Source organism: Channa argus, chromosome 10 (genome assembly GCF_033026475.1).
Source record: "Channa argus isolate prfri chromosome 10, Channa argus male v1.0, whole genome shotgun sequence".
NCBI lineage: Eukaryota > Metazoa > Chordata > Actinopteri > Anabantiformes > Channidae > Channa > Channa argus.
In genome coordinates this window covers 11,567,001-11,582,007 of record NC_090206.1, presented here as the reverse complement: position 1 = coordinate 11,582,007, position 15,007 = coordinate 11,567,001, and the positions used below count along the sequence as shown (strand labels likewise).

Genomic DNA, 15,007 nt, shown 5'->3' with positions numbered 1-15,007 from the left:
CAGGCCCCAAACAACAAAATATGAAGGTCGATCCAGAATACTGTGTGCATTGGCAATGGTCAAATGGTGCTTAGCTAAACGTCAGCATTTGTCTCCTCTTACAGGACTGTCCATGCAGCTGCCCAGCGATTGGCTCCACTTTCTTCCAGCTGTTAACGGAGCATTTGACAGAAAGATGGACATCTGTGGGAGACCAAATGCAAGGTCAGTGTGCTCACCCAAAATGCAGCAAGAATGATTATATGAATGGATACAGGTCTTGAATGACATTTTTAATTTTTTCCTGTAAAAAATACCACTGAACAGTTGACAGATCTGGAAAATAAAAAAGAATTTAAAGACTCAAACGATGATACCTACACTGCTTCTTTCAGATGGGAATGTCACTACATTGTTTAGAACTAATTGATATAAAAACAGTTGCTATTCTGAAAGATAGGTTTGTTTTTGACTATCCATTTAGGGCTCTTGTTTGTAAAAAATAATATCTTATTTAGCAAAACAAACCACAACAAAATCGGTAGCTTTCTGAATAAAATATATTTTATGTTGAGCACAATTTCTGTATTTGTTTACATGGCATACAGCCCTCGTGGTCAAGGGGAGACCTTTCGTCACTGAAAAAGCTGCATGCTTTATTATTAATCAGTGACCTGTAATTAATGGATGATTTTTTCAATGTGCTATTATGAAAATCTATTAACATGGATGATCATTTTCAATGTTATGTAGAACATTTTATTAAACTAGTAGAGAAGCAAAATTGGAAACACTCACATTTTCTTTCCCACCTATGCCTCTTTCAACAGGAAGTACAAGCGCTTGAAACGTGTCTGTGGGAAGAGGAAATATGGTACAACAACCTATTACTATGTGCAAATGAATAATAACTCTGCAGACAGGTTTTGAGTGTGCATTATTCTATAAGACAGTCAATTCATTGGCTTGACTGTAAAAACAAAAAGGCACCATATGAACAATAATTGGAGACAGTTTTAAGTGTATCATTCATCACTTAATCATAAATCATGTACATTTATGAAATTTGATCAACTGTGCCCACCCCACACTGCAAATTATAATGCTAAAACTTGCAAAAGCCATGATTGTCAACTTATTGTTACAGCACATGTTCAGATTTTTTACTTCATGCTCAACTGGGACCCATATTGTCTTACATTATTCATGCTGAAGTTGCATGAAATTCAACCCCTTTCAAAAGAAAGAATCTAACCCGGGAGTAGCGCATAAAGAGGAAATAAATCAAAGACAGGAGGCAGGGAAATTATCTTTGATAGGAGGATGAATAAGATGAATAAGAAACAGGGTATAGCATATATGTCAAAAGAACCCTCCCCAAGAACTAGCTGCTATAAGTCTGTTATATTAGTTCAGACCAGAGGTATACTGACATTGATATGAATTTAATAAAGGAAATCAAAGTCAATAAAAATTGCCAATCCCCCTAATGATCAATGTTATTTTTTATCTACACCAGTGTCCCTAATATTGAGATTACATAATTACCTAAATATTGCAATATCATTTGCATAAAAAGCACAAGTCCACATCACAGAAAAAACAGATCAGTGGTATGTTCACTGTAGCACAAAATCCCTACTGTTTGAATCCCACTCAGTCCCCCATGGCTGCTTAGCAACCCCTCTCCAGCACAATATAGTCTGAATTAACTGGGTAACGCGTGACCGCTGCCTCCTCAAAACCACAAGTCAAGGGTACTCTCCCATCATCTACGCCTTCTCTCAACACCCCAGCAATAAAAGCCTCTTCAAAATACAGAATAAACAAACAAGCTGAAAAGCAAACAAAACAAATAAACAGCCTGAAACCTGATTCAGTGTTAGTGTTATTGTGGCTCCATGTGATATGGGCAGTGGGTATGAGGGATCTGCTATTTCATATATAACACATTTTTAAAAAAGGAATCAAGTAATCATAACCCTTTGAACTAATCTTTTAAATTTATTAAATAAACAAAGCTAATTGTGACCTACATATAACTAAAAGCATTGTCCAATCTTAAATTCAAACTAGCATCTCATTCCTGCAAACTGAATTTTTCAGCCTACAGTCTTTGCCTTCAGTGGTAGTGATGGTTCCACGACAAATTGACTGAGCAGGCCCTCAGCAATAATATACAAGCCCCAATCCCCTGTCCTCTTCCTATTATAATCCAGAATGAAATGACTCAGTAATAAAGGTTTCTTCTTCGAGTTTCTTCCCCTATAAAACTGCGGAAAAAACATGCGCTCTAACACCAAGATGGACATAATGGTAATGCCACAAGACATTTTCATTTAAAATAACAGAAAGTGTTTACTCCAAATCTATTTTTGTGAGCAATTATTCAAATAATATTGAATAGCTCAAGCAGGATCGAGCGGCTGTATATTGAGGTGGATATACTCTGTCCGTGGTGCTGAATTAGGAATCAACTGGGTCAAATCGATGGGATCAATGAAGGGGTACATTTACATATTCATTCATAGTTGGGCTCAATCGTTAACAGAAGAGTGGAACTGTCTAGTTTATGACAGATGTTTGCGGCACGGACATTTGGATAGAAAATAATACCTTTAGTATCGTGTTACTGTCACTGCCGATGAGTCTTTGAGCAAGACACTGCAAGGGACCCGTGTCTCGGGATAAGCGCGTCAGCAAAAAGCGTTAAATGTAAATGTGAAAGCCTCTGTGCAGAATTACAAGAAGGGATTAAAATCCGCACCGCTGGGATGTTAAAACTGCATTAGACCTGACTCCCGTCCGCCAGCTGCACGTCCCCCGTGGCCAGATCAGAATTTCATGAAAAACTGCACAGATGTACCCACATCGGCACGCTGTATGCTGATCGCCTATAAATGTCATTTTGCTTTAAGATGATGTAAGACATTACTTCATGGGACGATATTTCTCTCTCTCACTTGTACAGCTTGGAGCAACGTTATCCTAAACCTTTTGCCGGACCAAGCGTTTCCGCACTCAGCAGTTTGGAGAGATGGATGCGCACAGGAGTCCCGCGTCCATCCTCCTCTCTGTGAGCAGCCTCGGAGCTTGTTTCAGCATCTCAGCTGTCAGGAGCGACGCTCAGTAGCAGGATGATGGGGGGCACGCAAGTACTTAAAATGTATTTTAGACTGATGTGATTGAATTACAAGTCAGGCGCAAGAAGAACCGTTTTTCACAGGAAACTTGCGAGTGAGCTGAGTTTGTACTTTTTGATGGTGGGAGATCTTTGAGTAAAGTCAGGACTGCATTTCTTTGAAGTCACAGTGGATGACCCATCGCAGTGGATGTCTGTAACACGATGCTGGTAATGATAATCGATTCTGTTTTTTTTAAAAAAAGGATGCACGGTGGGCAGACAGTTTTACGCGTGGGGTTAAAGGATATACTGTAGACACACCTTTGGGTTGTTGGTCATGAGACACTGGATGCGAGGACAGCAGATCGAGTCAAGAATATCCTCTGGGTCTGAGTGCATCAACGACATGCAGCTACACCCTACAAGCTGAACTTCTGGGACGTTTGCGCTCCGCAATTGAGGCTCGAGGTTTCCTGAGCAATTAAAAAAAGAAATGGCACTAAGCGAAAATTGCAAAACGCAGCCTGCAAAAGAGCCAGGCTCAGTGCAAAACCCTCCATCTGATGTTATTGAGCTGAATGTGGGTGGACAAGTGTATTACACTCGTCTCGCTACCTTGACAAGCTTTCCAAACTCCTTACTTGGCAAACTGTTCTCTAACAAGAAAGGCTCTTCGAATGACTTGTCTCGGGACCTCAGAGGACGCTATTTTATTGACAGAGATGGCTTTCTGTTTCGGTATGTATTGGATTACCTTAGAGACAAGCAAGTTGTCCTCCCTGACCACTTTCCAGAGAGGGGGAGGTTGAAACGAGAAGCGGAATACTTTCAGCTGCCAGAATTGGCAAAACTTTTGTCATTTGAGGAGTCAAAACTATTTCAAGATGACTGGTACTGCAGTGATTTCGATGATGCGTCGCAGGGCAGCGACCACAGGTTTTACCCCTCTTACTCATTGGACAGGAGGTATGGCTACATCACGGTCGCTTTCAAAGGTGTTTGCGCCGCAGGAGGCAGAGAAAGTCACACTGACGCCAAAGCCAAAAAGTTACCCAGGATCTTCATCAGCAGCAGGATCGGCTTGGCAAAAGAGGTTTTTGGAGACGCCCTGAATGAGAACAGGGACATGGACAGACCACCAGATCGGTACACTTGCAGGTTTTACCTCAAATTCAGGCACTTGGAGAGAGCTTTTGACATGCTGTCAGAGAACGGCTTCCACATTGTGGCGTGCAATTCGTCTCTGACTGCGTCCTCCATCGGTCACTACGCGGATGACAGGATCTGGTCCAATTACGCACAGTACATCTTTTACCGTGAGTGAAGCCTCCTTTACTCCTACTTTGAGAAGTGATGTGAGTTATACTGGCTGGTTTGACTTCAAAAGGTCATGCAAACCATAGCCAATGTATACACAAACAACGCCCAGTGAAAAAGTACTAGTGCCACTCCCTCCCACATAATCACACCCGGGCCCCAGGAACATCCGTATGTTCTTCTATGAAATGTGTTTTTGGCATTAGATGGTGTACAAGGCTGACTGACATAGTATCCTGTAATAAAACATATATAATATGCTTATAATACTCTAGATTTAAGGGTAATATGCAGAAACCGGTGTATGTTCGCTCACACCAACAGGAGGCATGGTCCTGTTACAGCACCTCCTCCCAGAAGATTTGCACCCCTTACAGTGGTTGACATGAAACTTCTGTTTGGGGTCTAAAATAAGACTTATACTTGCCCACATCCCTCAAGGAGTTGAGTCACTATATGATGCTACACTTCATATACATATGTGTCAGATTCTGCCTGCTGATGAGTTACGAATAATAATAACACCAGTGGGCGGCAAATTTTCACGTGGATTCTGCTGCATTTTCTTGAATCAGCTTTGTTTTTTGTTTTTTTTAACTCAAAGACAGTTTGTTCATCAGCAAAACCCTTAATTAGCTGCAAACATGGTTCATTCCACTCTTTGCAGAGATAGGGGTTGGACCATATGGCCAATTAAAAAGTACTGTGGTATTTATTCTGAAGGGGTCCCTTTGGAAAAGCTGAGGAAAACACAGTTGGTGGGTCAAGGTTGGAGGTGCAGGAGGGTGGGCTGAGAAAGACATGACATATGGTTTGCTAATGATTTGCCAATAGTGTTGTTAATACAAGCTAATTATAACTATGGGGTCTACCTCGACCCATAGTCACATCCAGCCAGGAAAGATTTTCCTGAGTCATTCGAGTTTTTGGAGCATGGCATATGGTGTAGGTAGTCACCCCATTCTTCATTAACAGACACTGTCCTAGGACAAAGACATGGAACAGTAGGAAGAGGCAAGGCAGAGGAGTAAGTTTAGCTTGGAATGAAAAGGGTGCAGAGTGAGAAGAGCAGCACAAAGGGAAAAGAGAAAGGCAATTTAAGTAAGCAAGCTGAAAGAAACTAAAGAAAAGGGAGGCAAGCAGATGGATGACAGAGCGGCTTAGCAGGAGGAATGAGGGAGTAAAAGTTGCATGAGACCTGGCCATGGGGAGAAAGAACTGAGGCAGAAGTAAGAGAGAGGGAGCGAGGAGCAAAAATAGATTAAAGTATCAGCCAGGAAAGTTCATCAGGTTTGAGGGATCGGAGGGGAAAGATTTTGGGTGGTAGGAGGAGGATGTTTATGAAAAATCAGACAAGGTGAGGGTGAGTGGAAACACACACATTTAAAGCGAGCATTAGAAGACAGAGGCCTAGTCATGATGATGGATAGACACATCAAAGGCAGACAGGCATGAGAGCCCTTGCTTCACAGTAGCACAGCAGTCCGCATCCACTTTCCAAACTAATACTGTAACCTGATTCTGAATGTGGGACACTGGCTGGCCTAGGGCAGGTACTCCTGAACTAAGAATGCATGTAGACAAGTGTACCTCTGGGGGGGGGGGGGGGGCAGAACAGAAACAGATGTGATTTGCTGTTGTTTGTTTTCAGCACAATATTTTGCTACTGTATTTGCCCCCCTCCACCCCCATCCAGTCACATATGTATTGAAACAGGGAGTCTGGGTTTGTCCAGAGTGTAAAAAAGAGCAAGTCAGTGCATAAACAAATTGAAACTCTTCCAGCCTGTCAGTTCCTTAGCATCATCCATGTTGCTCTTTTTGTTAAATGTGTCACTTGTTTCCTACAGACACCACTGACTTTGTACTAGTATGGATTCATTTGATTATAAAGTTAAAATATTATACACAATAATTGTCATCCACTACTGCTAAGTATGATGTATTCTTTTGGTTTCTGCAAAGACAAAACAAATTAGACTTTCAGCAAGAGGGCACTCCCTTCATGATGCAACAGTGTATGAACATTAATCATGAAACCTGAGTTTTTTGCACCTGATGGCAATGATAAATAATTTACTTACCTAGGTATGACCTTTTCACCCTTTGAATAAACAAGAGAAATATATTAAATCCAAAAGTTAGTCAACATTTTGGCTTTGCAGAGCAATAAACAAACCGAGAGACTTCCAGCCTGTCAGTTGCTTAGTGTCATACATTTTACACCCGATGGCCTCAAATCTTCCCAGGTTATTTGTCAAGGAAAATGTAGGTCAATTAGCATGATAGCAAGTCTTTTTTTGATTGGCAGTGGTATTATTGATGTAGTGGTAAGACCCCAGTTGGTCTTTAGGGCTGATCTCTTTATTGCTAATTATCTATGGGGAGAGACAAGAGTGTGGTCTAATTAAAAAGCAATCTGTGATCCCAAAATATTTCCATGTCTCCATTCATCCACTTGAGATTTAATTTAGAGATAGAAATGCTGACCTATTTTAAGATTTCAAATATGTTATATTTTGCCATTAAGGAATTAATTATTAAGGTTATTAATAGATGAATCTTAGTTGTAGTCATGGACCAAATAACAGCCTAACCTGCTTTGACATCACTGCTTGCACATCACAGTGGCAGAGCAAATCATCACTGAACATTAGGACTGGTAACATCAGAGACAGTTTCATCTTTCCCCATCTCAAAGAGCAGTGTGGTAGGGCCTTGTCACACTGGGAGACACATATAGTAAAGACAAAGAATGATTATACCTGCTAGGTGTCCTCTGCTAAAATAACTGTGCAGTCTTCATTTGGCCTGTGAATGAGGTGATGTGTGGCCACAAGGCAGCAGTGAGAGAGAGGGGAAATTAGTCAGTTGCTCGGGTTTAATGGAGGCAGAGATTAGGGCTGTTCCCAGAGAGCCTGGTTGGAGTGGGGATGGATCTGCAATGCCTACAAGAGATGGATGTTGCTCCCATGAATAACTCACATGCATCGTACCACACCTGTGGGAAAAAATAGTGGTCAAACGTAAGCTGTGTGTGTGTTGTCTTTTTGCCTTTTTTTTTAAAAATCACAATACTATTAGAAGCTTTTACAGGATCCACACAATCACTAAAGGTTCAAGCAAATGTACTGGATGTCCTTGGTAATACACCTGAGTTTATTGAAAAGTTAAAGATGCAAAAAAAAAAAAAAGGTTTTAAAGTCAATAATTTTTTGAAGCTGTATGTCCTGATTTTTGAAGAACTTTACTGGTGTTTTTTCAGGTTTTTATATGGATTTCTAGGTACCAGTTCTCCCCTATATTAATCCTCTAAAGTCTAAACAGGGTATAGTAGCATTGTAACATTCCCTTGATGGGACTTGGGCGCTAAATAAAAACCCAGCATGCTAAAAATAATAATTCATGCTGAATTCTGTCTGGTGAAGTCTGTGTTCGTATTGATCATCTTTTTGGTCGGATTTCCCAACAATATACTTTACAACTGCTGACTCACAAATCATGGCTGTTGGGAGTGCCCTTGTACACACCAAGAACAGAGCTTTCAAAATCGACTCTGATAGTAACTTCATGATTGAGCGATGATAATAAGTATAAGTACAGACATTGATATTCACCTTGAAAGTGGGTAATCTTAAGGAGAGTGTGCTGAAGAATTTCTGATACTAAAATAAATGGAAACCTATTGGAAAAAGATCAGTCTCAATGTGAAACAATTAACAACTTCAATATGTTTAGTTGTAAGAGAAATAAACGTAGAATCGTACCATAATTGGAATACTGTTATTTTAGTCCCTGTTCTGCTGTTTCTGCACAGTTTGAGAACAGGTACTGTATAAAAGCTTTCCTGTCTGACAGCCAACAGCTTAATGATCTCTCCAGAGATACTAAATGGCTACTCAGATGGTGAAACTCCTCACGTTGTGGTAGGAGCAGAAGACAGTGGGGATGCCCTGAAGCTGAAGGGAAGTAGGGACTTTTTCGGCATGACTGTTTTTGGAACGGTGGTGGCAAATGCACCAAATATTCATGTGATCAGAGTTAACAAAGTTTGTTCTAATAAACTGTAACTGAAGATGGTCAGAAACCGATCTGAAGCTTGTCATTCTTCGAGGGACAAGAATTGTGTTGCTTTACTGCAGGTGGAGTGAATGATTGTATCCTAGGTACAAAATTGTTGACAACACGTTCTATTTTCTTTCTTTTTTTCTTCTTCTACAAATTGGACAAACAGCTGAGTCTAGTTTGGTCCCATTCATACCAGTGGATGTTTTATTTTCATCCTCAGACGTAATCTGACAAAGACTGGTTAGTTTCACCTGAGATAATTAACTAGATAGTTAACAATCAAGCCATCCAAAATCAAACTTTTACATTTTAAACAAAAATTAAATGTTTTTTTCTGATTGTTTGTTTATGTAGAGGCTGGTAACATTTTCATATATCAACTGGCTCTGTGTTCACAAGGCCAAGGAATGAAAATGAAAAGACTACATCATCAAAGACAAGCATTGGAAAGAGAAGAAATATGGGGCAAGATAAGGAGGCTGAGAGTAAACTGAAAATGATGCAAAGAGGCACTATAATACCTGTCCCTGTGCTGTTAAACACAATGGGAAACCCAGTGACCTGATCATATTCCAGCTATGTTGGCCAGTTTACCACAGAATCATTACAGTTGAATCTACACAATAAAAACCCAGTATGATTATACTGTTATAACCATTTTGTATTAGTCTATATAAATAAATAAGACCACTGACATGATTTCTATTGTTATCCAATTTTCATACCCCAAATATCTGAAAAGTACACATAAGCATTAGGGATATCAAAACATTTTATCCAAGCTTAGTTTTTGTTAGTCAGTATATGGCCATGACCAGAATTGCCCCTTTTCTTCCGTTCAACCTCTCAAGGCATCACTGAGGTGATGACAAGAGCTCTGTGAATACTTGGGACAGCTCATCTTGCTTCATCTGTGGTTGTGCAGTGGAGGGATGTGGTGCTGGGTCAGGGGACAGGCCCACAGGGAGAGGCTGATATAGACTTTTCAATCTGTTTGTGCTGCCTGCTCACCTCCCTGTCAGGGATACACTCAGCGGGAAGCCACCCTCTGACTCTGGAACAGGACAGAACCTACTTGTCATTAACAATCAGCTAGTGAAGCTGTCATTCCCCTCATGGGAAACGGATAATTTGGGCAGGGACAGTCTACGAGAGACTGTATAAGATGCTCAGTGTCCTTGATTTAGGTCACGTAAAACTCGTCGGGGCTCCATGTGTTGCCCTGACTTATTCCTCCCCAGCACCTTGTTATCACTGCTGCTAATAAGGGTTGTTACAGCAAAGTGGAGGTGATTAATTCACATATATGCAGATATTACAGAAGTTATTATGTCTGCCAAAAGCATGGCTGGGTCTCCCTCTCACTGTAAAAATGGCCATGATTTTTGAAGACAAGCCTTTTTTGTACTGCAAGGACATGCTGACCTAATTTGAGAGCGAACAAGCATGTAAACTATACTCTTCCTGAGGCAGTGGCAGAGTAAAAATTATTTGTGTAACTGATGATCGGAGCTAGAGAATATAAGAGTGTGTCTAAAACCAGAGTGTCTCTATTCTAGTATAATAAAACTATACAATTTTAAAGCAAAATTACCTCTAATAGATACAGAATAACCTTCTTCACCAAATGACTAGCAAGGCTTATCTCCATTTTATTTATTTCAAAATCAAAGTATTGGCCAGAAAGTGTTTTTATACTAAAACCATGCACAGACAAGCACTTGAAGATAATTTACGCTGCTCAGCTTCACCCTCAAAGGGTTTTGATGCCTTTGGGAAAATACAAGACAGTAATGAAACAGACTAAAGCATATGTTTATTTCGTAAATCCAGACGTGAAGTGATTTTTATTTTTTAATCTGACTCAGAGAGCTTGAACGTGAAATCCTGCTTTGCGTTTATAACTTACTTCAATGTTTTCAAGGCTGTGGGCATAGTTCACGTCAGTGAAAATTGTGTTGGAACAACATAAAGTGAGTGATGAGTTCCTGTTTATTTATTTATTTATTTGCACACAATAGAATCGAGTCTCTATCAGTTTACATGAGAGGAGCTCTGCTGCTAAAGAAATAATTATCAGACACCCTCGATGAGTCAGTTTAGGGGCACAGATAAAAACAAACACACTAATGACTGGCAAGCAACCCAGTGACATTTGAATTTGTCATAGCTTGCTGCCTTCAGTCCTTTTCACGTCCCACTTTTTTTGCCTTTTAAAACCTTTAAAGCATGTCATTTTAATCTAATACCAGACTGAGACTTAACTGTCTCAGGCTTTGGCACAAACATCCCTGTTTCATTAGAGATGATAGGGGGTTTGGAGACACCTTGTGTGACACACCAGCATATCTCAGTGCAGAAACCCACTCCCTCTCTCTGTTATTTATGAGAACTACAGACACAGCCAGAGTCTGGTGTGAGGGCCAAGCCAGCCATAGTCTTTTAATGTGGTTGGAATATGATCTCTTAGACAGGCTGTATGGATCTGAGAAAAACACAATGCAATCAATGGCTTCCCTGAAAAGACACACACCCACTTGTTTAAATATACCAGAGAAAGACTATGTCCTGACAAGGATGTTCTTGTTTCCTGTCTCCATTCTGACCTGGACAACAAAGCTTGACAAGTATTCCACAGTATCCAAAACACACAATTTGTGCTTGCCTTCTTGCACGTACAGATTTGTTTTTGAATTATAGGCTATATGTCAACAGTCATCTCCATATCGGTAAACCATTTAGAAAAATGATTGTGCACGACATAACAAAAGCACAGGTGTTTCTCAGCCTGTCAGTGGCTATATAGAATTCATTCTCCTGCATAGCCTAAAATTTTTATGATGCTATTATTGGGTGTTGGCTAATTTCCTAAATGGGTTGCCCCTGTGGACCAGAGCATCCATCCATTTAGAAACAATGCTCTGCCTCCCTTCTCTTGATCCTCCTCCCTAAAGCGCCTGCATCCATTTGCCTAGTGCTGCTCGTCTGGTGGATTCAGCTAGATTCATTTTCTGTGGGGGGAAATTGGTGCACTGATTGGCCTCTTTACTCATGGATTAGCCATTAAAAAGCTGTTAGTGACTCTCTCACTATCAGCCCAATGCAATCATCGCACCAGAGATAAGGTCATTATTATAGTGTGTGCAGAGAAGCTAAAATGCCCCTTGAACTCTGTTCAGTTTAAATTGGTGCATACACTGGAAGGAGGTAATGGACAAATTATTGCTCCCTCTGAGATACCATTGATATTGGGTATTGTATCATCACATTATAAAAAGCCATTAAGAGGGTTTTGGAGTCTGAGTGTATATCTCAAACTGTGTTGTTTATATAATCAGGAGCATATACCTGTTAGTGTAAAGTATAATATAAAGCAAGAAGAACAAGCAAGCTATAGGTCACGAATTATTTTTGGAAATGAAAGACAGCTACAGTGCTTACTGTCTTTACTTGAACACTTCACAAGCCAGCGGGCTGTACAATACAGTATTTCTGGTTCATAATTAGCAGTGTAGGAGGATGTGAGATGAGACAAGAAGTAAGTACAGAAAGAAAACTAAAGAGTACTGAAATATTCTGCTTGTACCAGATGTACTGCTCATCTACACCTCATGACAGGATGTCAGGACACCTGCAAGTTTGCAAGTATACCTCATTCACTGACCTGGTTCTGTTACTACCCAAGATAAATTATTTTCAAGTTATAGTTTGTGTTCAGGTGCTTTTTCTATATTGTTGCCCACCTAAAGGTAGAGAGCTCATTCCCAGACTTGACTGAATGATTTGAAAACAGGAAATACTAAACCGCCTTTTTCAGCAGCCAGGTTACAGTTCAAATAGGAAACTTTGGACTGCGAAGCAGATGGTTTGGCACAGACATGCGTTGCCCTGGGAAATTGGAAAGGTCTTTAAGGAAGCTGCACCGAGCTCTGGATTTCTCCTTATCAGAGAAAACAATATCCACAGCCCACCAGCTCTTTGGGATTTGGCAATTAAATGTCAAAGCCAATCAATTACATGTTCTTACATATGTTCTCCAGTAAAATCCACATTAAGTATACAACTGCACCCACTCATTTAATTTGTTTAAAGATTTTTGTATGACTTTTAAAATGGCTGTGCAGCCATTTGTCAGCATTTGCTTGATCAGTAAAAATGTTGGAGAAATCTGTCACTATACAAACAAACTGGGATGATTTTAGAATGTGTTGCTGCATGAATGAGGGCGATGCTACAACAGAAAATGTACTGCATGCAGTTAAAACAACTAACGTGTATGTTCATGTGTGTGTTTTCTAGGTGGGCCTTCCAGGTGGTCATCGTCTCACTGTGACTGCTGCTGCAAAAGCCACAAAAGTGAGCGTGAGGGAGAGAGTGGCACTTCCTTCAACGACCTCTCCACTTCCTGTTCGGAGACCCAGTCAGAGGCCAGTTCCCCTCAAGGAACTGTGATATGTGGCCCCGTGAGACGGCAAACCAACATCCAGACACTCGACCGTCCCATGCCCAAAGGACCGGTTCACATGCTTCAGCAAGCAGAGATGCGTCGCAAGACTGACATGCTCCGTGTAAGAACCTTTGGCGTCCGTGAACGAGAGGCTGCAAAGAGAAAAGCAAACAAGGAGAAGCTGACTCCAGAGCAGGAGTTGGAGAAATGCATCCAAGACTTCCGGCGCATTAGAATTCCCGATCACTTTCCGGAGAGAAAGTACATGTGGCAGTCAGAGCTCCTGAGAAAGTATCATCTCTAAAATTGAGTGTAAAGAAGAGTGATGGTGGTGTAGTATCATAAAGCGAAGAGCATCAAACTACTAGGCAATAGACTGCACCCTCTAAGACACATACTGTACCTAAAAAAATAAACTATGGCCATTTTCCCGCCAGCATGACTAGCGGAGCACACACAGTACAAAGCAGCAAGTCATTGATTTGTTAAATATGCACAGTGTTGTGTATGATATGCACATGTGAAAATCAGGATCCACCTGTGGGGCTTAAAGCACTAACCCTGTTCTCACTTCATAGAGCTGGGAGCCAGGTGTAGTAAAGGCTACTTTATCACTAATTGAAGCAACAAAGCAACCTCAGGGGCAACATCATTTCAGTTCATCAACCTATCTTTCACACACTGTATGTGCAATTGCCTACAATAGCTGTTTTATAGTGGATGTGCCCAGATGGTGCTGTGAGTTAACAATGGAATACTATACTCCACTGATAACACATATACTTATGGTAAGCGTTGATAACAGCACTGCATGTCATTTCACCCTTAGCATAATTATGCAATATTAAACAAACTTTCAAGTGTTTGTAGAATGGGTTAAAATTGGTATGTGATGACTGAGAATAGTGTGAGCTGAAGAAAGCACTGCCTACGTCTGTTTGCTATTGTAAAACTTTTTGTCTAATGTTGTCACGTGTTGGATAGATGATATTGTGTAGGTAGGGTGTAATGCCAATTGATATTGATCTAATACTTGATTGTAAATGTGCAAAAAAGCTAATAAATGGGTTACAGTTGTATTCATTAATAGTGGACCTACTCGTGACCATCAGTGCATTTGGTTTTAAAGGGACATTCCGGTTTTAATTATTCCTGTTCTCATAATTACTGGTCCCTAAACATCAAACTGAACTGTCCAATAATAACTTAGCAACCATACCTAAGCAAAGCAGGCCTGTTAGTCTAGGCTGTTTAGGTTAGTCTAGGTTGTTGGGATGTTATACAAGAAAGCCTGTGTTTATCTCCTCAAATGTAAGATACATGATCAGTTAATTTCTTCACTGTCAAACCTGGTTGTATTTCAACGACGCAAAGCTTTTCATTATTAATGGATCCAACATTTTGTAGCATGACAGGATCTTGACACAAACATTTTATCAGAAGCTTTATTTGGTAAGAGGATATGTCCAGATAAATGTTGTGCAATGTTAACATGACATTTTAGTCAGAATGACTATAGTTGTAAGAAAAAAGTTTGAATATTCCCATTTTTCTTTAGGCAGAGATGATGGTATTCAGCACCAGTGTTAGGTCTGAGATTATGTTTTCTCTGAATTAAGATTTCTGAGATACATAAGCTTCACTGGGTTGAAAACAAAATCATGTGTTATGTTGCACTCACTGGCCTACCCCACACAAAACTGTCCCCATTAAAGAAATGGAATAGATCCCTCCTTGTTGACATTTTAAATTGTGCCTCATCCTCTTGAGAGAATCTCAAGGAAATGTGACGGAAACCATAGCTGTGCATCACAAGCAGCGTTTAGAGAGAGCACTATTTTTAGCGAACAGATTTCTGCAGCATTGCCACATTGGATCTGCAAGGAGCGAGTGAGGATTGGGGACTGTGGTGCTGCAACCCCAAAAACAGCCCGTGTGATGATAGATGAAGAACTCCCTCTCTCTTGGGACAGTCAGTGTCCTCTAACACAAGTTCAAAGGAAAAAGCTTTGGTAGGGCTTAGCGATACATTTTACTCTATCTGCAGATATACATATGATAGTAACCAGATTA

The 15,007-nt window shown here is 40.5% G+C and overlaps 1 protein-coding gene across 1 annotated transcript; it reads left to right on the top strand.

The window, feature by feature from the left end:
• The first annotated feature begins 2,436 nt into the window (after positions 1-2,436).
• kctd16a (potassium channel tetramerization domain containing 16a) lies at positions 2,437-14,680 on the top strand. Its single transcript, XM_067518031.1, has 2 exons — positions 2,437-4,419; positions 12,787-14,680. The coding sequence occupies exons 1-2, from the start codon at positions 3,597-3,599 to the stop codon at positions 13,236-13,238; spliced, it is 1,275 nt and encodes a 424-aa protein (XP_067374132.1). The 5' UTR covers positions 2,437-3,596; the 3' UTR covers positions 13,239-14,680.
• Positions 14,681-15,007: the final 327 nt, after the last annotated feature.